At 32.9% G+C, this 26,149-nt stretch overlaps 1 protein-coding gene across 1 annotated transcript in view; it reads right to left on the reverse strand.

Annotated features, from left to right (window-relative positions):
* LOC134708338 (nuclear GTPase SLIP-GC-like) overlaps positions 1 to 26,149 on the reverse strand; it is a 56,063-nt gene that overhangs the window by 28,020 nt on the left and 1,894 nt on the right. The window contains exons 2-10 of the mRNA XM_063568792.1: positions 20,175 to 20,258; positions 16,930 to 17,155; positions 12,918 to 13,130; positions 11,914 to 12,096; positions 7,105 to 7,292; positions 6,079 to 6,160; positions 4,861 to 4,995; positions 2,900 to 3,058; positions 1,678 to 1,836 (exon numbers count right to left, since the gene is read on the reverse strand). Coding sequence (XP_063424862.1) covers positions 1,678 to 1,836; positions 2,900 to 3,058; positions 4,861 to 4,995; positions 6,079 to 6,160; positions 7,105 to 7,292; positions 11,914 to 12,096; positions 12,918 to 13,130; positions 16,930 to 17,155; positions 20,175 to 20,258 — 1,429 coding nt within the window. The remainder of the gene's footprint in view (positions 1 to 1,677; positions 1,837 to 2,899; positions 3,059 to 4,860; positions 4,996 to 6,078; positions 6,161 to 7,104; positions 7,293 to 11,913; positions 12,097 to 12,917; positions 13,131 to 16,929; positions 17,156 to 20,174; positions 20,259 to 26,149) is intronic.

Below are 26,149 nucleotides of genomic sequence, written 5' to 3' on the forward strand. Positions count from 1 at the left end.
GTCAAAATATTAAAGTCATAATATATTTTTTTTGTAAAAACACTTTAAGTACAAAAGGGCTTATATCTTCCCAAAGAACTATAATATTTGGTATTAAATGGTCAAAACATGTCCAAGAATTTTGTTATATTCCTGGACTTTAACCATGTTACCACATTTACTTTAACAGTTTAATATTATTCAAAATAAGTGGACCCATCCCTCTTTTAGAAAAGTTGTTTACAATATAATGTATTTCTCCTCTTTTTGAGTAAAAAATTCTAAGTTGTCAAAGGTTTTGTATAGTGGCACTGTACAAATCCTTAGTATTTCTATTTTCTTTTCTACAACAGACTGAACAGTAAACATGGTAAAATGACCCCTTCAAGGCCCTTGTCTGAGGGATGGTTAGTCCCAACCTGATAATAACATATAATAGGTCAAAGTACGGCCTTTTACACAGTGCTTTGATCAAGACCAACCAGCAAGCTATAAGGGACCACAACTTAGTATTGTACACAATTCGAACAGGAAAACCAACGATCTAAATTATATTTCCAAACGCCGGAAAAATTTACCAATGAACCACATCAACAAACGATAACTGCTGAACGACAGGTCTCTGAATCAACCAGGACAGGTGCACAAACCTGCAGCGGGTATGACCGTCACCATACATTATAATTGCAGTTGAAGGCAAATCCTTCAGAAGTTCTTTGTACTTTATTTTAACAACGTACATTTTTTTTATAGGGAATATAAGTTAGGGGGAAAGAAACCAACGTTTTGTTCTGTACTGGTATTTCTATTTATATCGGAGCACTCTCGCTTGGAATAAATTGGCTCCATTCTGAAACAAATATTCTCGCAGATATTTACAGTGTTGTGGGGTGCTGATAGATTTAAAATCGTTATATAAAGGCTAGACTGTGATTTTAAAAAACAAATGTTGAGATCTTTACATTATATTTACAAAAAAACGATGCGGGAAATGGACATGATTTCATTTCCGGATGCAGAAAGCGGGAATATAATAAAAATTAAAAAAATCTGTTTTGAAAAAATAGGTGCGGGCGGGTCCGTCGAACAAGGAATCAAATTGGTGCGGCCTTTATTTATTCCATTCTTAACATCTACAAGTTTCAGAAAACTCTGTTGGGTGGGTGGTTTTAGAGTTTGCTAAGAAAAACTTTTGCAGTTGAAGATTTAGGCCAAAGTAATAAGTTCAAAGGGGCATAACTCCTAGAACATAAATCAAAACATATTTTCCCCATCATTATTCACATAAGTTGTATGTCCTTATCATCTATATAGTTTCAAGAAATTCTATTGTGTGGTATCAGAGGAGTTGCAATGACATGAGCAGGACTGATTGTTTTTATTCTACATCTCAAAAGGGGGCCTCAATGGCCGAGTGGTCTTAGTAGTTGAATTACTGTATCACTAGCCTATCAACTCTGGGGTTGTGAAATTGAATCCCACACATGAAAGGTGCACTTATCTCCAAACTTTATTGACTAGAATTACCATTTTAATTTCTCGAGGTCATTTTTATTTCTCTCTTTTGTACTCTAGCTTCCTCCACTATAATAAAAACTAATCGTCACGAAATAGCATGACAGTGCTGAAAGCAGTGTTAAACAACAATCAATCAATACATAAATATCTAAAGTCCTGTCAACTCTTAAAGCCTCTTACCTCAAAATCATTTTCTGTCAGGTAATTTTTTATTTCATTTAGAAAAAGACCTAAATTAAACATCAAAAGCTCTGTAGCAGCCTGTTTCTTTCTTTCTCCCATCTCACAGATCCATTTCCTTAATTTAGGAATTTCTGTGTCTTCTACATTGTCAAAAACCTGAAAGAAAAATTTACATTTTAGTGTTTGTTTACATGTTGTATATAAATACATTGATATGGGAGCAGATGTAATATCTATAGACACCAAATTGATGTGTCTTACAGATAGAATAGAGAATGGAAAAGGGGAATGTGTCAAAGAGACAACAACCAGAAAAGATTATAGACAGACATATAAAAATTGCTTACTAATTACAACTTCATATCATAGAGCTACAATCTAGTTTTGGATATTTGGTTGAAATTACCAACTGATTATCTATTACTAATTTAATATTGGTAAGCAGAAACCAACTAATTATCGATTATTATTGCATCATTATAGCTTGCTCTTTTTTATTTATATGAAATCATGCATTAGGCCCCATTAATGTACAACATAGAAAGAAAGAAATTGATGCATGCTTTTTTTTTTTAAACTAATAAATGTATTCATATATGCATTGTACAATCAATCTGTAAAGTCAATGCTTTTATCACGTTTATAAAGAAATAAATTCTTTATAAACTTGATATAATGTAAACCAGAAACAGAGGGGAATTTGATATGCTTAATGTCAGGAAACTATCAAAACAATCTATTGAACATAATCTCAATAGATTAGCAACATCCACAAGCCCAACCACTTATTCTGATAATTGGAACAACACTTATAAAAACAATCTTTCAGACAGACAGACAGACAAGACAGACAGATGGAGTCAACAGTCACTAGACCTCCTTCCACCATCAGTAACATAGGTAAAAGGTTTGTTAAATTAATTTAACATGATAACAGTATCGATCAACATACATTTAATATATATTTCAAATTCCTGGGTAAGAAATTTACTTGTGTTTTCAAATTGCTGAGTTCCTTGTTGTGAACCCACAAACCAATTACTTGATAGTGAAGAAGACCCAGATGACATCATTCTATTGTCAATACTTTAGGTATCACACATTGTACTACAATGTTTCAATCATGATGAAATTTCCTATGATAAATGTCTTAGTTTTTAATCAACTATACCAACTTTCAGTTGAATGGGGCATAAAAAACATGCCCTTGTTAACATACCGTTGGTGGCTCATTTACTTCTTTTAAGCATTGATAGTCATTTGAACTGACACAGAAAACTCTAAGATTATCATCATTGTTATCATTGTTATCATTGTTATCATCGTTATCATCTTCATCGTCTTCATCTATTCCTTGATTGGCAAACCTCTTCATGTCCTGGTAAAATAATTGTCAATTAATTACAGTGTTATCTTTTATATTGTCAATTAATTACAGTGTTATCTTTTATATTGTCAATTAATTACAGTGTTATCTTTTATATTGTCAATTAATTACAGTGTTATCTTTTATATTGTCAATGGTTTGGTTCTGATGGAAACAGGACTGTTAGACTTTGAGGATTCAAAAAGTGGTTTAACTGTTAGTCTCAGAGGGTATCCTTCTCCCAGCAGTCAATGTATTGAATTAGCACAAAATTAGCTGATTGAATTAAATAGACTCTATAAATTTGTTTTACACAAATTTAACATGTTTACCTTCAAGATTTTTATTTCACTAAAAGAGGTAAAATAATTATACTCTCAATTTTTAATTATAGTTCAACAAGTCAAAGTAGTATACGAAATTTCACCAAAAACCTGTAACAGCCCATTTAATGTTACTTGACCATAACCTACCAAATATCACTATTTCATTAATTTCTGCTTGATTAATAATATTATACTTAGATACAAAATAGCCAGCAGAACAATTCTATAACATGTTTATTAAATCATTTCTATATCATTATTTCACAAACAAGAGTGCACACGCTGAAATGTCTCGCCTTCTTTACTAATCATTGATATTATGTTGATAGTCCTAAGTATAAAGCTTTATTACAACTATCACATAAACTTAACATTAACCAAGATAACTAAATAAAGACCAATGAACCATGAGAACGTGGTCAAGGTCAGATGAACCATACCAAGCAAACAAATACAGCTATCAATGCTTCCATACAACAATTATAGTTGACCTAGATACTTATAGTTTAAGAAAAATAGAAAAATAAAACCTGCGCCACTGACATATAGATCATAAAATATTTCTATACACCAAATATAGTTGACATATGGCTTATAGTATTAGATAAAGAGACCAAAACTCAAAAACTTAACTTTGACCACTGAACCATGAAAATGAGGTCAAGGTCAGATGACACCTGCCCGCTAGACATGTACACCTTACAATCATTCCATACAACAAATATAGTAGACCTATTGCATAAAGTATGAGAAAAACAGACCAAAACACAAAAACTTAACTATAACCACTGAACCATGAAAATGAGGTCAAGGTCAGATGACACCTTCCAGTTGGACATGTACACCTTACAGTCCTTCCATACACCGAATATACTAGCCCTACTGCTTATAGTATCTGAGATATGGACTTGACCACCAAAACTTAACCTTGTTCACTGATCCATGAAATGAGGTCGAGGTCAAGTGAAAACTGTATGACGCGTATGAGGACCTTGCAAGGTACGCACATATCAAATATAGTTATCCTATTACTTATAATAAGAGAGAATTTAACATTACAAAAAATCTTAACTTTTTTTTCAAGTAGTCACTGAACCATGACAATGAGGTCAAGGACATTGGACATGTGACTGACGGAAACTTCGTAACATGAGGCATCCACATACAAAGTTTGAAGCATCCAGGTCTTCCACCTTCTAAAATATAAAGCTTTTAAGAAGTGAGCTAACACTGCCACCGCAATAGCCGCCGCCGGATCACTATCCCTATGTCGAGCTTTCTGCGACAAAAGTCGCAGGCTCAACAAAATTCAGAAAATTCAAATACATATTATGTCTTCATAACATACGACAATATTGTTTTAAGTATTTCTCACTTAGAATATCAAAGTAATATTGACATCAAAGTGTACAACAGTCAGTTTGAAAATCATGTATGACTTCAGAAAGTTTCACTTATCAAAATTTTTCAAATTATTCTGCACATTACCCTGAGTCCTGACTTGTAATCTTCTTTCAGTTGCTTCCTTGCTTTTTCTGATCGTGCTTTTCCACATATAACTTTCATAGCCTGTTGTGTTTGGCTCAAGTCTTTATCTATTTGTAATCTCTCATTTCCAGAAACCTTTCAAAAGTTAGAAGACATATATATTATGCACAAGTTCAGTGATGTCAATGTAGGAACAGGAGATCATTTAAAAGTGATGTTCCCTAGAAGTCAAAGGGTCTCAGCTGCTTGAGGCCCTCAGAAGCTCTAGGATTAAATACTGTCAATTCCGATATTCTGGCACCAAATTTTATCTATTAAACAAAAAAGCCTTTTTGAAGTAAATTAAAATGATTTATTGTTTTAAATATTGAAATTCAATGACTGAATCTTGCTTCACGAACATATAAGATTTCCATCATCCACAAAAACTGGTACCTTCTAAGTACTTAAATAAATTAATCCACAGTAAGACCTATCATGAAGTACTTGGGTCGTTTTAAAAATGAAGACTGTTAAGAAACTATCTATCTAGAGCTTGGCACACTGGTATGTTAATCTTACATTATAATCAATTGTCATGATTATCATCATTATGAATATATTTAATACTTTTTAACATCAACTTAAACCCTTGAAAATAATAATGAAATAGTTTTCTGGTTCATGTTTCAAAAACACATACAAGACTTCTTATTTGCCTCTTATTTGTTAAATCTATTCTACAAGAAAACAGTTTACCTTTGCTCTTAGCAATAGAGGATTAAATAAATTGTTAAAAAATTATGGGGTCAAACAAAAATTTGACATACAAATATACATGATGTACCTCAAACCACACAAATCACCAACACATGAGTTCTCCAAGAGCATTTAAAAAAGACAAAAAAACAAAGCATACAACATATGGTACCGATAACAAAGCTTGGTACTATCACAAAATATTGTACAAGCTGGATATTAAAGATAAACGTGCACACAAACCTTCACCTTTGCCTATATGTCACAAAAGTAAAACAAAGAATTAGAGAAAATGTAATAAAGCTCAAACTCAAGAATTAAATCAAAACTATTTTGAACTACACACATATAGACTATATACCTATTTTGAGAACTATTGGAAGAATGATCTGATAAAAGTGATGTTCAAATGGTAATTCATTAGGCTTTACGACCATCACTTAAGCAAAGAACAATGATCTTTCATGGCTTCATACTTACTGTGGTATTTAGAGCTTTCTTTAATTTATCTGATTTGTTCTTCAGAGACATCATTTCAACATTTTTATCTAGTTTTAACTCCCTAAAATGACAATAAAAGACATAAATAATGGTTTGAACAAATAGTTTTTAATCTAAATTATAATTATAAAATTTCAATAACATATGTAGACTTACCTTTAATGCAATTTTTTATAGATTTTACTTGTGTATGTACTGCAGGGTATGTAAATACTTATAATTTTCATCATTATTTTATTTTATTTTTGATTGACTGTTATATATATTTAATATGTTTTTATGGTATCCATTGTGATATATTTTCCCTTTAAATGCTCTTAATTTACATCTTTATTCTATTTAATTTCTGTTTTATTCTTATGTTCATATATATATATATAATTGCTATTATTGTATGCATTGTGATACATGTATATATTTTCCTTCAATTTTCTTCAAAAATGCTAAAATTATCCTTGATACCTGTATCTAAAGTTCATTTCAAGTATTTTGTTGAAGAAATAATGTGGAAAGAGCTTCTTCACTCAGTCGTGCTTTGTAAACGTACACAGATTTTACGTATCCGTTTATGGTCCATGTTTTACCATTGTCAAGTCAACATCCGGTTAGAATGTGAAAACGAAAGTAAAGTAAAGTAAGGCAGATATGTGCACTCTTTGAATGATGCACTGCCAATTTAACAGTTACATCCGAACATCAAATTCATATCATATCAAAGTAAAGTTTAAAATCGTTTTTTTTAAAGTAATGTCAATCATTGGAATGGCCATCTGAATTACCATAAATGCCTTTTGTGACTAAGTCTTAAGGGATTAAAATCGGGATCAGATATGAAAATGTCCGGCTGGCTCAAATATTTTTTGGAAGCCCTGCTTGTGACCCAATCTTTTTATTATTGTTTTTTAAAAAGTATGATATAAACTACATTTTGACAAATTATAAAAAAAATTCTATGGATTATTATTTAGACATCTACCTTAAATGATAAGTGTAAAAGATATATACCTTGTTAATTCTGTACAGTTCAAGTGGTCATTCTTTGTACATACAAATGCTATATTATCACTAGAATAGTTCCCATCCATAAATAATTGACGACGGAAACTTTCTCCCATTAACTCTTTGGCTATTTTATTACTAAAGGCCCGGTGCACTTCTGCCACAACCAGTATGTTTGAACAGTTTTCTAAATGCTAACAAGATATATAATATATGTCATAAAATGTGATGTGATATAGAAAGAACATTTATATTGCAAATAGCAACCGATAAAAGAAAATATGTAAATTTTCTTGTTTTTTTATTTAAGGGCGTTTTCAAGATTTTGATCATATAATAAGCATGAACAGTATTCTGAAAATGAGCCATATTTTTTTCTAATCGTAATTTTTTTTTAATTTTCTATTTCAATTCATATTATTAAAACAAAATATTTTAGGATCAGGGATGAAGATGAATGTGTGGGATATAATTAACATTTACTAACTTTACTACAAAAATAACACACAATTAGAGGTGCCAAAAAAGTATTTATGGCATAACAACAGTATATTGCTGGGTCTTCCAAGTGCTCCACGAAACCCCTTTCTAAATTATTAACATCCATTTTATCAGCAATCTAAGACGGGCTTCAAAGTTATTGTGAAACTGCCTATTCTAGAGGTGGCGTGAATCAGATGTGGATACTTAAAAATTCCAAAGATCTTTTAGAGTACATACAATCTAAATCGCTTTCATCTTGTAACAGTATTAAAACATTTGACTTTTCTACTCTTTACACAAGTATTCCACATTCCAAACTAAAAGACAAATTAAAAGAGTTGGTATTACTTTGCTTCATAAAAAAGAATGGCCAACGTAGATACAAGTATCTTGTCTTAGGGAGGGATAAATCCTACTTTGTAAAGAATCATTCTGATTCAAACAAAAAATTCTCTGAAACCGATATTATCAAGATGCTTGATTTTTTGATTGACAACATATTTGCTACATTCGGAGGACGTATTTTTCAACAGACTGTCAGCATCCCAATTGGAACAATCTGTGCCCCTCTACTTGCTGACTTGTTTCTTTATTATTATGAGGCTGACTTCATGCAGGAACTTCTTAGGAAGAAAGATAAGAAGTTAGCAATATCCTTTAACTCTACTTTCCGCTATATAGATGACGTTCTTTCACTAAACAATTCAAAATTTGGTGACTATGTGGATCGCATCTATCCCATCGAATTGGAGATAAAGGATACTACAGATACAGTTAAGTCGGCTTCATATCTTGACTTACATTTAGAAATTGACAATGAGGGTCGGTTGAAGACAAAACTTTACGACAAAAGAGATGATTTCAGCTTTCCAATTGTGAACTTTCCATTTCTAAGTAGCAACATTCCAGCAGCACCTGCATACGGGGTATATATCTCCCAATTGATACGATATTCCCGTGCTTGCATTTCCTATCATGATTTTCTTGATAGAGGGTTACTGCTCACAAGGAAGCTATTAAACCAAGAGTTCCAAATGGTGAAGTTGAAATCATCCCTTCGTAAATTTTACGGACGCCATCACGAGTTGGTTGACCGTTATGGAAAAACCGTTTCACAAATGATATCAGATTTGTTCCTTACGTCGTAACTACAATCCCCTTCCCTTTCATGAATTTGACCTACCGAATAAGACTATTTACCGGATTTGTAATCATATAAGCAACACGACGGGTGCCGCATGTGGAGCAGGATCTGCTTACCCTTCCGGAGCACCTGAGATCATCCCTAGTTTTTGGTGGGGTTCGTGTTATTTATTCTTTAGTTTTCTATGTTGTGTCATGTGTACTATTGTTTTTCTGTTTGTCTTTTTCATTTTTAGCCATGGCGTTGTCAGTTTGTTTTAGATTTACGAGTTTGACTGTCCCTTTGGTATCTTTCGTCCCTCTTTTAAAGTAATATTACAACTATTACTATATGAGTTTTGGTATTTTGACATGATTTAAAAAACAGTACTAGGGCCTAATCATGATAATCTAGCCCTTTGAGAACCTTCCCCTTAATACATCTTTAATCTCATTGCTTCTGATTACTAATCTCTTAGCACAGACCCAACACTGGCATGTTAACTAAATCTGTTGTAAATAGTATATAATTTTGAAGATTTAATCAATGTTTGGGACTAAAATAAAATATTGTTTGTTTCCCCAATCCCGACCGACCCGGAATAATTTTATTGCCGATTTTGTGTAGAATTTTTTTTTATCGAAATTCATGTGGTGGTGCGGTGCTCCTATGAAATGGAAAAATCAAAACATAAGACATAAGAAGGAGACGCTGTTCTTCACAGCGCCTTTGAAATCGGCATTGTTGAAAACGCCTTGATGACGCGACTTGGCTTTCTTCTTCCACGTGGTCTCGGGTCTTTACAATATTCAGAACAATATTCTCTATGCTGTTCATATATTTACATAGACGCCGTTCTGTCAGTTTTTGTTGCCGTTTATTCGGCTGGAAACTTTAAGAAAGACTTGGTAACAAATGTATTGCGCAAATTTTCAAAGAAGGAAATGTTCGAAGACATATGTGAGGACGTGATAGCCGATTTAAAATTGACTGAAGAGGAGGAGGATGCTCGTGACAAAAATGTGGTTCTACAGAAATATTTAGTCCAGACTACGATGATGACATGAAACTGGCACTAGACTTTAATAAAGACTTTTTGTTTATGTAATTTATACATCTTTCTCGTTACTCGTTTTTTTTTATATAGATTAGACCGTTGGTTTTCCCCTTTGAATAGTTTTACACTTGTAATTTTGGGGCCCTTTATTCAACAATTCAACATTCGTTTGATGTGTTTGGACTTTTGATTTTGCCTTTTGTTTTAGGATTTTCCTTTTTGAATTTTCTTCGGAGTTCAGTAGTTTTGTGTTTTTACTTTTTATACAAGCCTTTATATATATAGCTTGCTAGGTGTGAGCCAAGGCTCCTTGTTGAAGGCCGTACCTTGACCTATAATTGTTTACCTTTATAAATTGTTATTTGGATAGAGAGGTGCCTCATTGGCACTCATTCCACATCTTCCTAAACATATTAAAGTTTTTGAAATTTTGCATTGAATATTGATGGGAACTCTAAAGAAAAAGAAGCCTCCTCTTCAAATGTTGTCAACACCTTTGACAAAATGATGGGAGCCAGTCAAGCTGTCAACAAACTTTCTAAGGGAAAAGAAGAAGCTATTAACAAGTTAACAGGTATGCATAATAAGTGACCGTCCCAACATTTATTTCTTGCAAGCAAAGGTAGACTTTTTTAGGATAAGGACCCACCTTTGTTTGCATTCTTTTTCTTGCAAATTTTCAAACCCTTTACCTAAATTCCCTAATGATTTCCTTATGCCCTTACTAATTTAAGCTGAGGCCTGTAAGCAATTGATTTAAATTAATCATTTGGTCCCTAATAAAAGCAGATCACTCCTCACTAGTCTTGTGAAAGCAGACAGCCCATGCATACTTCTCTAAATAGAAGGCTGCCACAATGGCAACTGTTCGAGAATCCAGAGCATTTGACAGACTGCTAACCAAGTATGACTACTGTTGTTGATCTGTTATCACACCTGAAGGAATGCTTTTATAGTATTCCTAAAAGATTTTCCTATCATTTTTAATATATAATAACATGGTCTTGCATAGCATGATTTTGTTACCCAACATTGAATGAAATTTCCACATCTAACATACACTTTCAGTTCATGATTATATTTTATATGCATGTTCCATTGAGTTATTCAGTGTTTGATATGGGTTCAATGTTCAAACCCTGTTTCAGTGGAAAATTGCATACTTCAATGAAAGGTATAAACTTCATTCTACTAGTACACTCTGACGTTGAACTTGGACAGATTTCTGACAGATTATACTGCTTAATATAATGAACAGAAGGCTCAGTATTTTAGAGATTTTCTTCATTGAAAATTCCATATATATATATATACATAAGTACGTCTGAGTCAGTGACAACCCTACAACAGATGTATCCATCGGATCGCCATCAATGATGGTGATACATGGCTGTGTACATAATGTATATACAATTCGTCTAAACATCAACCCAACAATGTTAGATCTGTAAATTTGCTTTCGCAAATTTTTGGTTCTTCCCTCGCCGGGATTCGAACCCATGCTACTGTGATATCGTGACACCAAATCGCCTGCACTGCAGCCGTCCCGCTAGACCACACGACCACCTGGGCTCTCAAAAAAAGAGCTTTATATACAAAGTACTCTAGGCCGTAGTTTTTTTATTTTTAGTTTTACAAACCCTCCTACCCTAATAATAACTATGGCCCTAGGATATTATTTTTTTTATTTATTAAAGATCTCTGTTGTTCTTTATTTCAGGTGATGTTGTTGAAGGCGTTTTGAATGTGCACCTACAGATAGACTGTGACGAAGACATGTTGAATTCACGTATTATGACTCTACTGTGGCACAGCCCGATATATGTGCCTTCTGTACAGCTGTGGGGGCAACAAAGACTGTGTCATTATTGGAAAATTACCACCCAAAAGAAACCCAATTAAATAAACTATTACAAATTATACATAGAGTTTTATTTAAGAAATCTGACATGAGGAAACTGATAGCTTAATACACCCTAGAATTTAAAATACAGCCCTATAATGATGGTTTGTATAATTTCCTATTTACAAGTAAAACAAAAAAAAAATTACCAAAAAAATAAAATAATTCCCCTACCTACCTACCCTCACCTGACTTGATAGGGTCGGGTTTGGGGAAACAAACAACTATTTATTTTTGGCCTTAACTTACTTCTTGTGCTATCCTATCTCTAGCCGCATTAGCATCACCTACTCCCGGCAAGTCTACTAATGTACACCCAGTAAAAAAATTGGGAATTCGTATCGTCACTGACTTTATGATTGGCCATAAGTGTTGTCCTTCTTCCTCAGTACTTATAATATACTTTTCTATATTACATCTAAATTCTGGAAGCTGAAATGATGAGAGTGTATTGATATGTGAGTATAAAAAATGCTTTAAAAAAGATATCTGTAAATTCAGAAATTATTGCATGCATTTATTATTGCGATATTGTCATTTTAAACTAAGATGTGATTTTTTTGTCTTTGCATAATAGAGAGAAATTCGTAATTCGTATAAAATAATTCAAAATGCAAGTTTAAATTTTTGTGATTTAAACCCCGTCATATTTTTTGCATTTAAAATAAAAACATCGCAATAATTTCTTAATTTACAGCATTCAACATGTTCAATTGGTATTTATAATGTGACAAAATATATAGAAAAACACCATATTATATGGCAGAAATCTAACAATGAAATAATTCCTATAATAAGATTCAAGAGGATGTCCAGCTTTAATAGCTATTTTTAGTTTTTGTCAAATTATTAAAGACCATAAGACCAAAGCTAACATTCATTTGAATTTTATTTTTAAAATGAGGCTTTTTCTCATATATTGCATGTAATATTTTCTTAAAATTTTTGAAATGGCTGCTGCTTAGAGGCAATGGAATTAGGTGACATATGCTATTACTTGCAATAGTGATTCATGATTTTTTTCTTGCTTTCATGTTTATACAAACTTCAATAAGTGTTATAGTCAATTATGTTCCTTATATATATTATTTATATTTATTTTATCTATAACATCTGTTAACTGATTGAAAAAGAAAATACAAATGTAATATCAGCCATGTAGTCCTGAGGAAAAATAAAGAACTGAAGAAGGCCAATGGGCAAAACGTCTCAAAAACTGGTTGATTGATACAAGAATATATTATTTAGTTTACCGTTTTTGATTTAAAATGTTTCATTGTTCCCAAGTGAGAAGTGATGTCGTTTTCTCCATTCAAGTCATCTAGAGATGAGAACTGTCCATAAACAGCTCTCATTTTTAAGAAAGCCACTCCAGCTTCAGATTGTTCATCTGGTCTATTATTCTTCATTGTTCCATCATTCTTGGTCATATCTTTGATTAAGACATCATATTCTTTCTGCCATTCCTGCAAATATTTACATTGTTATAAAACAGAATAGTACTCTATTTTCTCTATCATAAGATGAAAAATTTGCTAATAGATAAAATAATGAAAATAGCTTTAGAATGAATTTTAAAATACTATTGCAATATGCTCACATAAAATACACAAAATTACATTGCATATTGTATAGAAGCTTATCTATTGTTGAAGATTGTTTACTATTTTTATCTTGTTGGGTTCCTGCATGATTATGGTAAACTAAATTAAGTTGTAACACACATCTCCTTTTTTCCTATTTCAGGAATTCAGCATTGTAATTTAGTGCTTGAGTAATAGAATTTTAATACATTCAATGTTTGTCCTCCTAATTACAGCTGTACTAGAATCTTTGTTCCATGATTTTAATTATTTCATGATAACTTTAAAAAAACTTCATTTAAATTGGAACGAATCCTTATCAGCAGTGCAGAGCTTCTTCTGATTATCAAATAGCAATAAATCAATGATTTTTTCATTTTATGCGTGCAAGCATGGTAAGGGGTATTTATAGATGGCTTAAAATGCAAGAATTTGTTTAAGATGACAGAGACAACGGACGCAAAGTGACTGCTTCGTGCCAGGTGAGCTAAAACTACATGTAAATTGGAATGAATCATGATTAACAGTGCAGAGCTTCTTCTGATTATCAAAAAGCAATAAACATGATAAATCATTGGATTTTTCATTTTATGCTTGTAAAGCAAGATTTTGGGCTAAAGATCATTTTGTGTTTAAAGATTAAGTATCTTATGCATGTTAATATGTATGTTTTTTTGGAACAGTCTATATTTCATTTGAAGTGTTGTAATAAATGTAATATGTATCATGTAAGCGTATTTTCATTCCAGCATGTCCAGTATGTACATGGAATGCACTAGAGTACAAATTTAGTCCCTTATGTTTTTATTTAGTTGGAAAAGAAACCTTATAGACAAATGAAAGAGAAAGTAAGAAAACATGTCAGGAAATTTTCAAACTAGCATAATTTGTCCTAAATGAAATATTTCCCTCTCAAAAAGGTATAACCATCAGTAGAAGCAATTGAAATCATGTTCGTCTATCTATATATAAGGATGAAAAAGAAGATGTGGTATGACCAGGGCTTCCAAAATGTTTCTGAGCCAGCCGGACATTCTATATCTGATCCGGATTTTAATCCCTAAGACTAAGTCACAAAAGGCAATTATGGTAATCAGATTGTCATCCCAATGATTGACATTAGATTAATCAAAGAGCTGAATAGCTCTGAGGGGAAAGACGGCCCTTGTTTCTATTTAATTATGTTTTTGGGAAGGGGGGGGGGGGGGTATATTTTGATAGTTTTCATATGAAGAATGAAAAAGAGAACAGCTAGAAAATGTAGAAAGGTTGACAATATTGAAATCAATTGTTGTTTATGTAATTTCATTTCCTTAGTTTAGGATTCAATTTTGACCAATGGAAGAGATCTGCATCTTCTAAATCTAAACATTTGATTAAAGTTGATAGCTAATTATCTAAAACTCAACTGAATTCTGTCATTTCACAACAACTACAGTATTTTTTGAAATCTTGATTGTGTACCACTGAACTGCAGGCTAGGGCCATTTTCCATTTTTTGTGACAGTACTCTTGGATTTTTAAGTTTTTTCTTTAGAAAGTGTGGACTGAAAAATCTTTTCAGTTTTAAATTTCCATTGTTAAAGTTCCGAGTTACAACTCTCATCACAGGGAAACAGGTACTAATAAAAAAACAATATGAGTGATGTAAACTGTGTGAAGCTTGTTTCCAAATCTTAATTTTGAAATATTTGTAAATAATAAATATGTTTAAACTACAAAATGAAAATTTTTATTATGTAGGTACACAAAAATTTAGTTTTAATAGAAGACTAATAATCCAATGTAATGTCACATTTGAAGTGTTTAAATACATTAACTACTATTTTAGTGGATAATTACTCATCAATTGAGGTGCTCCTGAATTGGAGGAAGATTCTCAGAATTTCACAGAAAAAAAGTGGTCTCACTAATTAGCGACAAGAAGAATTTTAGCGACAAGAAGCGACAAAAAGAAGATTTTTTTCTCGTTGCTAAATAGTCTTCTTGACGCTTCTTGTCTCTGATTAGTGAGACCCGAAAAAAGTAATAAAATCGTTTCTTTCCCCTGTCTCATGTAACCCCACGATCTTTGTTTATTTTGAAAGTTGTTGACCTTCAAATTAAAGTATTGTATGTTGATGTTTAAATCATCTACAGTAAACAATATTATGTTTAGATTTAACAAATACAAATTTGTAATTAGTGCACGATCTCTAAGAATGATTTAAATAACCAGTGAACTGGTGAAGGATATCCCTGCTTCTTCCAAGAATGACGTCACTATAAAATACAATGTAGGTTGGATATACTAGTATTTAGAATATATATCTCGTCATACTAATTTTTCCCGGATTGTAAAATAAACGTAAATAGTGTAAAGGAGAGTTCAAGATACGATAATTTCGTGAGAAACAGAAGGGAAATGTGTAAAAAAGTGTTTAAAGTCAAACTATTCATTTCTGGGTCTCCTTCTCTTCAATCTAAGTAAGATTTGTTGGGGGGTTTTCCACACTATAACATGTATAAAAACAAAATGAATGATGTGAGGGAGTGTCACTCTGGTCAACCCCATAGGGGATTGATGGCTTGAAGCCGTCTTTCCCCAAAAACGATATTTAACTTTACTTTGATATGAATTTGATGTTCTGACATAAACTGTTAAAATTGGCATTGCATCATTCAAAGTATTCATATCAGCGTGCTCATATCTGCATTAGACTCTTTATTTGTGCAAAATGAGATTGTCTAGAACTTTATTTTCGTTTTTTAAAGTCACATTTTTCCAAACCTGGATGTTGACTTGACAATGGTAAAACATGGACCATAAACAGATACGTAAAATCCGTGTATGTTTACACAGTACGATTGAGCGTAGAAGCTCTTTCCACGTTATTTCTTCAACAAAATACTTGAAATGAACGTAAGATACAGGTATCAATGATGGTTTTAGCATTTTTGAAGAAATGTAGGATGCATAATTGAATTTCCCACCTGTGCACATGTGCACATGTGTTCTAGTTCATACACCGTAGCTCTGACGATTTTTCATTTAAAACCTTTTTAAATGTTTCATCGAATCATGTTTATAAATGTTTTTTATTATAATTTTGATCTTTTGGACTAAATCAATTAGATACAAACCGCTGAAATGTACGAAAATAATTGTGAATGAACCGATTAATTTATACAATGTCCGGTACTGAAAATAGTTTACCTGTCACCTGAACAGGTTGTTTTCAGCTGTCCAACAACTAATTAGCCTTGATTAAAATTATAAAGTATTGAAGTAGGGGTTGTTTTGATAGTATTTAATCATCATGTCACTTTTATAACCGGAAATGTATGGCTGTTAAAGGCATAAGGTTGGATAAAAAAGATCATGAATTTATATGTTAAAATGACCGAAAAAGCCTTTGAAACTAAAAAGTAGATGACCGTTTCATGCTTTGCCCAGCCAGACTTTTACTGGACATTATACAAATGACCGAAATATATGACCGTTTTGGAAGCCTTGGGTATGACTGTCAATGAGACAACTTTCCACAAGAGACTTTCACAAGCAAAAAAAAAAATGTAAAAATCTAAGGGCGTAATCTGTTTGTTTATATACATAGACCTCTGTTACACACATGTCAATTTAAAATCCTATATACAAACTTATAGATACATGTACAAATGGATATGCACTGTAGTCACGTACCTCCCTGGATAAAAACTCTATGTCTGCTTCATACTGTTCCCCATCTTCATTGTTTTCTATCTTTACCACCACAGATGTACATGCTTGTGTTCCTGATGTTGGTAAAACACTAAACTGATCTACAACAGCATTGATCAGACTAGATTTACCTGCGCCAGTAGCTCCTACAACCGCTATGGTCACTTTTGGTATAATTAGCTGCTTTTCAAGTTCTTCCAAATCTTTTCTAAAAATCAAAAATTGTAAAGCTGGATTGTATTACTTTTCCTAAAAAATCTGCAATTTTCTTGTCATTACAGAGACATGATGAGTATTTGTTGCAATTATCAGAGGCGGATTAAGAGGGGTATTCAAGGGGCCTGCCTCCCCCCTTTTGAAGTTCTGTTGCAAATAAAGCCCCATCCTTTTAAGAAAACATATCTTGTATATAGTTTAAAATTATTAAATGCTATTGTTTTTTTCTGGGTTTGTAACAATATGGAATTGGTGGACATTTCATGATTCTAAGGATTACTTGCGAGATAAAAAAACAAGAATGTGTGACACGGATTGATGTCCCACTATGTATCCATAGTACAAGGATGCCCCATCTGCACTATCATTTTCAATGTTCAGTGGACTGTCAAAATGGGGGAAAATTTCTAATTTGGCATTAAAATTAGAAACAGCATATTATAATTAACAGGTTTACTAAGTTTCACTGGTTGATTGGACTTCATCAAAAACTACCTTGACCAAATGGCAAAAACTTTAACATGAAGCTCAGAACAGATGGATAAATGGACGGTAGAACAGATGCACAATGCCTCTAGGTGAAGTATAAAAACAATACATAAAAAATACAACTATTAATCAGATCCATGTGTTGTTACACAATTCCTCCCCCATAGGTTATGTTAAACAGTTGTTGACAAGGTTGGCTTGATTGAGTCTACATTTATATTTTTGTCAGGTAAAAAAGGTTCTTTGGCACATAAAAATAAAAACCAAGGTAAAGATGTAAAAAAGCGTCATGAAAAGCACAATTAATTAAACAGACACATGACAGAGTCGGTGGAAACATTTAGATTTCAATGGTTGAAACTTGAATGTTTTTCAAAAAATACTTTTCAAAATCTTGCAATCTATATCATGCATGTTAAGTATATTTTTATACTGCTGTCTTTTGATCATAAAAAAAGAAAGCTTCCTTAAAGTTTGACAATGTGTAAAAACTTTAAAACAGATTGTACCTAAACATGCTAAATGCTGCAGTAGACTGAAGTTGTCTGCACCAAGAAAAACAGGAAAACATATTACCACTATTTTAGTCCAATTTAAGATTTTACATGGTACGTTGCAAAAGCACTCATGTTCAAAATCTAAAACTTAATATCACTGATAGAAATAACAATTGATTTGTATTATAACAATGATCATGATGATAACTGTAATATCTGCGATTATTCCATTTAGAGATGAATACACAGTAACATATGTAACGAGACTGAGAGAAAAGGTACACGCGTGTGAGTTTGAAGCTACATACGATGAAAGAATATTGGAACATTGTATTCAAACCATAACCAATCAGGATTTGATAAAGAGGGCTATAAGCAAAGGATGGAATTTAGATAAATTTGTGGAAGAAGCAGGACAGATGGAAGACACATGTTTACAGATGAAGGATATGAAAGGAGATCCCAGAGACATCGGTACGTTGTCAGCAAATAAAATCCAAAGCTATAGGGCACATGATTTTGAAGAAGATTGCGGTTATTGTGGATTTGATCATGGTGAGGGAAGAAAATGTCCTGCATATGGTAAACAATGTAGAAATTGTGAAAAATACAATCATTTTGCGTCAGTATGCAGAACGGAAAAGAAAAAACAACAGTACAGAGCTGGCAATTTTAGACGAGGAGAAAGAAGTGTGAAGAAAACAACGGAAGACAAAAATGAGACAGATTCGAATACAGAAATATCAGATTATGATGAAGATGAAGATTATTTTGGAGAAACGATCAAACATATAATGAAAATACGAAAGGTCAAGACCATAAAAGGCATAAGAGACATAGAAAAAACAGTGACGGTAAGAATAGATGACGTAGATGTGAGGGTGGAACCTGACAGTGGAGCTGATGTAAATGTAATGGATGAAAATCAATTTGTAAAATTTCAAAGTAAAACATACGGCAGTCCAGTATTAGAAAAGAGTAAAATCAAGTTGAGCACACTGCAAAATTCATTACCAATCAAGGGAGAATTTACAACTATCATAAGAAACAAAACATGTGGAACAGAGGCAAAATTCGTTGTTGTAAAAGGAAAAATCAATTCTCCACCATTAATTAGTAAATCCACTTTGATTGAGCTAGGGATGATACAGATAAGAACTGATGGTTCTTTTGTAAAGAAAAACAAATTGAGAATACCGGCAGACAGTGGACCAACTTTCAACTCCGAGAAACATAACCAAGTCACAACAGGACGCCAAATAGCCAATAAAGAAGTTAACTTATTAAGAAAATCCATCAAGAAAACACAGCAAATATCAAAGTTAAAAAAGAAAAATACATATACAGATAAGGAGCAGGAGTTTCATAGAAGATATCACCCAAACTTAAATGAGGGGATAAATGAAAGAGACAGACAACGCAAAGATAAACTCAAAGGGTATGGTGAAAACAGCAACAGGAAGATTAAGAAAATGGGCCCCCCGCAAGACATGCGCGGGAGGGGGCAGTGGACATACAGAATTATGGGCCCCCCCGCAAGACAGGCGCGGGAGGGGGCGGATAAAGAGAACTTTGGAAAAGTCAGGAAACCAGGACTGAAACATAAAGCAGAAGAACCAGGAGACCGATACATAGTGAACATTCGAGAGACTATTATAATTTATACAAATTGAGAAAGTGAAAATCTATATTATATCTTTATTACAAAAACATTATTAATGAACAATACAGAGACTGTGATAATTTACTTAATGTAATCATACTTTATTTTACATATTTTAATTTAAATTTATAAAGTCATTTTCCAATTCAAAGTTAAGGAGGAATGTAATATCTGCGATTATTCCGGGAACGTCACGCACAAACCTTCGGACTTTTACTTGTTACGTAACGTCGCTACGGCGATACCAATTGTATATTTTGTAGCCATTATTAAATTACCATCTGAACCATCAAGTCTTGCTTCCGATCTTTCAATAACCATGATAACCATGATAACAGAAGGAGATTAAAAAATTGTCTTACTTCCAATTATCCAATGTTTCTTTACATTTGTCCTTCTTCTGTTTAGCTAAAGAATTTTTTATATTTGATATCAACTGTCTACACCTGGAAGATAAAAATATATATAAAAAAAAGGAGAGTGGATATAATATGATGCAGCATATACAGAAAATCAATAGTATTAAACTGATACATCAGCAATGTGAAATGTACATATACTCAGGTACTTGTTCTTGAAATGTGATAAATTATGTACATGTATCATAAAAATGAGATTTCATTTAGATATATATAACTATTAAATTAATCGACAATGATCATGATGATACACTTACATGTATCATGATTCAATGATTGTCATAACAATTTTTTATTGCATTATTCATGTATGTGTGTTTGTTTGATATTTTGTAATTGTTTGTTACATGTCATTGTATTTCATGAGGGCCTCAGGCATGTCAGGGAAGATTAGCTTTATAGCCAACTGTGTAACCCTCTTTAAATAAAGAATTATTATTATTATTAGGTCTTTCCACTTTTCTGTGGAAAGACCTATTGTTTTTCTTCTGATTACTTTTTTTTTTTTTCGCTTAATTTTGTTTTTGCGATAAATATTTGTTTAGCAATATGTTGCTTAGATATTTGGTATATGATATCGAACAGTTTATGCGCTTTTGAAATTTACCCTGCGTAACCAAATACTTTTCTTTGTACATGTAGGAGTTATCATCCCAAACATTGTTTTCCTTGTGTCCACTACTCCTCCACAACCGTAAAAGATTACAAATTTATTTTATAAAATTGCTAGTTATACCCTGCGCATGGTTTGTCCTATTTGGACTGAAGCAATATGAACACTCCATATGAGAGTTATTTCCCCTTATGTCACAAATTATAGGCAATACACCTTATCGCTTTTTAGTCCATTCCTGGAAAAACAGTCATTTATACAACTTCCTGTTTAGGTCACGCGGGCCGAAAATGGAGGTCATCAGCAGTGAGCTGAGGGAGGAAAAACTTTAGAAAGTGATCATCAAGAAACTTTGATATAGTATGATCCACTTTTTTCGAAATTAAAATTGAAGTAAAAAACAATATTCTGTTTGAAGTATTTACGGTAGTTAAAACAGGTCTCATTAAAAAGTATCATGCATGGTGAATTGTTTAAACAGGGTCCCAGATAGCTTCGATTGGATGAAAAAGTTGTGTAATTTTAGAACTTACCCAGAATGGAATAAATAGCGATTAGGTGTATGGTAACAAGCCCCTGTGCCTGTGGTCTTTCCACATTTTACACACAAATACATAGCTGTCAACTGACCCGTATTCTGCGGGTGTGACCCGAGATTTTCATAATTCTGAGGGATCACCCGGATCACCCGCCGGGTCATTGATATAACGCAGGAATTCCGAAAATGACCTGATTTTTCATGTATTTCTTAGCCTTGAGATTGATTTCATAAGCAATATTCAATTGAAATACCGGCAAATTTGTAATTCTTCCATGAACAGAAAGTTTATCTAGCTATGTAAACTGTCAAATTAAGTGACCCATTAAGTGCATGGCTTCACTTGACAGCTTTGGTGTCAACACACACTGTTAATTAATACCAATTAATTACCTTAGCTTTAGGTCGTAAATAAATTGCTCTTTTCGTTTACAAAAATATTTCAACCAAGATTTACTTCCCCTTATTTGTCAGTATTCAAAATTATTCCTTATATTTACGTATATAGGTGAAAAATATTTAATAATGGAAATATAAAATTCAAATACATATTGAAAAATAACTTATATAATATTGAAATTCTGCTCGAAAAAGTTTGTACGCGTTATGACCTGAGATTTGAATCTTCAATGCAGGTCATGACCTGCATTTTCATCATCACAGGTTGACACGTATGCAAATAAACCATTTTTTAAATTTATTTCACTTTATACAACAAGGCCGTAACTAGGCATCTTATTTTAGTGAGGCAAAATAATTGAGCCGAGCGAAGCGAGGCGAAAATTTTTTTTGCAGGGTATGAAATGAATGGTGCAAAGTCCTGCATTCTAGGCAATTTTTAGAGAGTTTAATAATGTTTTGAATTTGGACACTTTTTATATAAATTTTTCATATTTTAAGACTTTTACTAACACCAAATTTTTAACATTTAAATGTATATGTAAGATAATCATCCAAATATCACTGATTTGAGTCTGCTGCCAGAACATCGAACAGACATCGATTCAGTAGAGTTTGCCAAATTTTTCTATGGCCAGTTCAGTCAAATCGTTTCAGAATCATAATTGGGTCTGCTGATATATTATCGCGATGAACATGGAGCATGGCAAGACCGCACAATCTCTCGCCACTCATGCATGCTCTTTTCCAAGTTTTCAGTCGTTTCAGGGCAGTGTGTTTCTAAAGGTAGCACATTATCATCAACACAATGATCGATGTCATCTTTCAATTCCTTCTCCATCAGCAATTCGGTAGCAGCATCAGTGTAACAGTTTTGTTTGCAAAAGGGAATTAAGCTTTCCTGTATAAGCACCATCATACAGTCGCAGTTACAAATTATTAAACTCGCTTTTATGCTGACAAAGAGTAGACAAACTAGGGATAGAATGAGATAAGATACATGTATAAGATTCTATCTATGGAGTAAGTATATATGATATGGGTACAGGGGAATTGGAATGGAGTTTTTGACGTTTACATGTAGTTCCGTAATTTCAAATTATTTCTGGAAATAGTTGGTGGTATTTTAGTTCCAGAATCTATAAATTTAGGGGTTAGGGGTTGGGGGTGTCCGATTCCGAAACCCCGAATATAAAGAAACGAAATTCCGTAGTCCCGAATAAGTAAAGACAAAATCCTGTGTTAAAGGTTCTACCATTCCTCAATAATATCAAATTGGAATATGGGATATTCTTTCAATTTTTAAGGTTAAAGAAACATGGATAAAAACTAACCCATGCATTCATGTTTCATATTATTTATATTTTATTTATCTGTAAAGAGAAAGATTAAAGTTCGTGAAATGAATACGCAGACAGGACTGCCCCCTTCCGAAGACCAGTACTTGGTTTGTCAGTCTACTTATCGTTTTTGGATTGTTCTAATGAAGTTATATACAATACTCAGAGTCTGTTCACAAAAAAACTAGTTTACTATAGAATTATTCCTTCTTTACCTTCACTGTCGCTTTTCCTTTTTTCTGCAAGAGCCTGTTTTTAACTTAAGATCCATGATGATTTACTAGGAAGAGACATGTATTGTCGAAATGCGCATCTGGTGCAACAAAATTGGTACCGTTGATTTTATTACTACCACTGGGTCGATACCTCTGCTGGTGGACTATTAGTCCCCGAGGGTATCACCAGCCCAGTAGCCAGTACTTCGGTACTGGCATGAAAATACGGATTTTTTGTGTTATTAAAATTTGCTGTTACAAAATATTAGAAATTATTATAAATTAAGGAATGTATCTCCCTCATGCAAAGCTCTGATTCCTTTCACGAATTTGGCTATACTTTTTGGACCTTTTGGATTATAGCTCTTCATCTTTTATATATGCTTTGGATTTCAAATATTTTGGCCACGAGCATCACTGAAGAGACATGTATTGTCGAATTGCGCATCTGGTGCAACAAAATTGGTACAGTTGATTTTATTAATGTAATCGAGAAATATCACCTGTTGAGATGCTGAGTTATATCCAGGAAGAATAGTTTAAAAGGAATGATGACATGTTATAGAAATTAAGGTTGAGACAGAACAACAAATGACTATTATATTTATATATATGTATAAAAAAAATCAATGTCGAAATTTTAGTGAGGCAATTGCCTCACTTGCCTCAAGGGTAGTTACGGCCTTGATAACAATAATTCTATAATATTTTTAAAGCGCCACCTACAATATATAAGTACAAAGGAGAAACTACATTTGTGATAATTATTTTACAAGAGAGGATAATTTACAGGGTACTTATAAAGTGAGAAACGGAATCGAAACGAAACGAAACGAAATATAACGAAACGAAACGAAATACAACGAAACGAAACGAAATATAACGAAACGAAACGAAATGAAAAATGAAGAAATGAAATACAACGAAATAGGCCTATATATAATATATCTTTTACATTGTTATAGGAGGTTAGGATTTTGATTTTAAAAAGGTGGTGTAATTAATTGGGTTTTTTTTATTCCAAGTTCCGAGATTCCGAGTCCAAGTTAAGGGGGCTACCATTTGATTTTTTTTTTGGGGGGGGGGGGAGAGGGCTATGATGAAATAAAAAAAAAAAACCTGCAGGACAGGGATTTGAGTATAAAAAAGGCAAGACAGGATTGTTTAGTAAAAAGGAAGGCAGGATGAGCAACTGGGCAAAAAAACGGGATAAATTTATATAAAAAAGGCAGGACCAAATATAGTGAAAAATTAAAAGGTAGGACAGAGATTACAGCTAAATAAAATGCAGGACAAAAATATTCATCCTAGCCCATAAAAATCAAATGGTATCTCCCTAAGTTTGAATTGGCGAAGTTGTATTTGACAAGACATTAAAAATGTGAAATGCTAACGGCTGTCGAGTAGCCATACCGAAACCTAAATTGAACTGAAAAAGAGATCTGAGGTGAACGTTCTGTGTTACTCCTTTTTTTACCAAACATGAATTTGAATGGAGATTTAAATTTGGAATGTTTTTCTCCTTGGTTGGAGACCCCTTCAATCTTTTGAAAATGACTGGATCCGCTGCCTGCTGACGTCGATGAGAAAGAAAATCAACATACCTAGATGGTCAGAAAGAGTCCACCATGTTTTAAGTGATTAACAAATATCTACATCGTGTTGCAAGCTGATTATCTCAATATTGAAACATCTTACTGACAGCAATTCGGACTTGTGTGTAGATTAAACCAATATCTTTGGTTAAGTTGCTTTCAAACTGAACCATGAAATCATTACTTTTGAGTGTAGTTACTTTTGAAAGTAGTTTAGTCCGACATATAGACAACGTTCTGTTCATCAGACTAGACTACTCTAAAGGGCGGGTGGATTGGTTTGAATTGTTTTACATTTATTATTTCGGGCCTTTTATAGCTGACTATGCGGTATGGTCTTTGTTCATTGTTGAAGGCCGTACGGTGACCTATATTTGTTAATAACTGTCTCATTGGGTCTCTTGTTGTCTTATTGGCAATCTCACCACATCTTTTTTGTATGTACAAAATCATTCCTTTCCCTGAAATCTAGTAGAACAATTGCTTAAAGTATCTCTGAAACAAACTCAGTGACATGACAAAAATTGGACTTTGATCAATGAACCATGAAAATCAGGTCAAGGTCAGATGACATTTTTTAAACGGCACATTTCATCTTATTAGCATCATATAAACCAAATTATTGATAAAGTACACCCCTTATAATGAACTATAGAAATGGGGTCCAAGTCAGATGATACCTGTTATTTGAATACAGCAAATATAGTGCACCTAATGCTTAAAATATAGGCGATATGGATTTGACCACGAAAACTTAACACTGACGTGCATGCAGATTTTACAAGATACTTAATTGTGTATATTTTGTATGCATGCACCTGTCCTGGATTATTTAGGAGCCTGTTGTTCATGTGGTTGTTGTAGTTCATATGTGTTTTCTGTTTCTCGTTTTGCATATAATGTATTGTGTCGCGGATCATACATATTCTGAAGTGTTGATATAATTGTTTAAATCGCGTATTTTTCATAGAGTTAATATTTTATAGCGTCTTTTTATTTTATAATGTTTAACTTCTGTCTAAGGTTAGGTTGAAAGCTGGCGAGCCTGTTAAACTGTTTAAACCAGATGCATATTCAATACTACTGTCAGTAACCTGTTGTTCAGTGGTTGGTGTGGTTCATAGGGGTTTCTCGTTTTCTATATTTTGATTTACTTGTTTAAAGTTTGTATTCAATGGCAATTTTGGGGACTTTATATGTAGCTTGCTGTTTAGTGTT

The sequence above is a fragment of the Mytilus trossulus genome, chromosome 2 (assembly GCF_036588685.1).
Source record: "Mytilus trossulus isolate FHL-02 chromosome 2, PNRI_Mtr1.1.1.hap1, whole genome shotgun sequence".
In the NCBI taxonomy this organism is placed as follows: Eukaryota; Metazoa; Mollusca; class Bivalvia; order Mytilida; family Mytilidae; genus Mytilus; species Mytilus trossulus.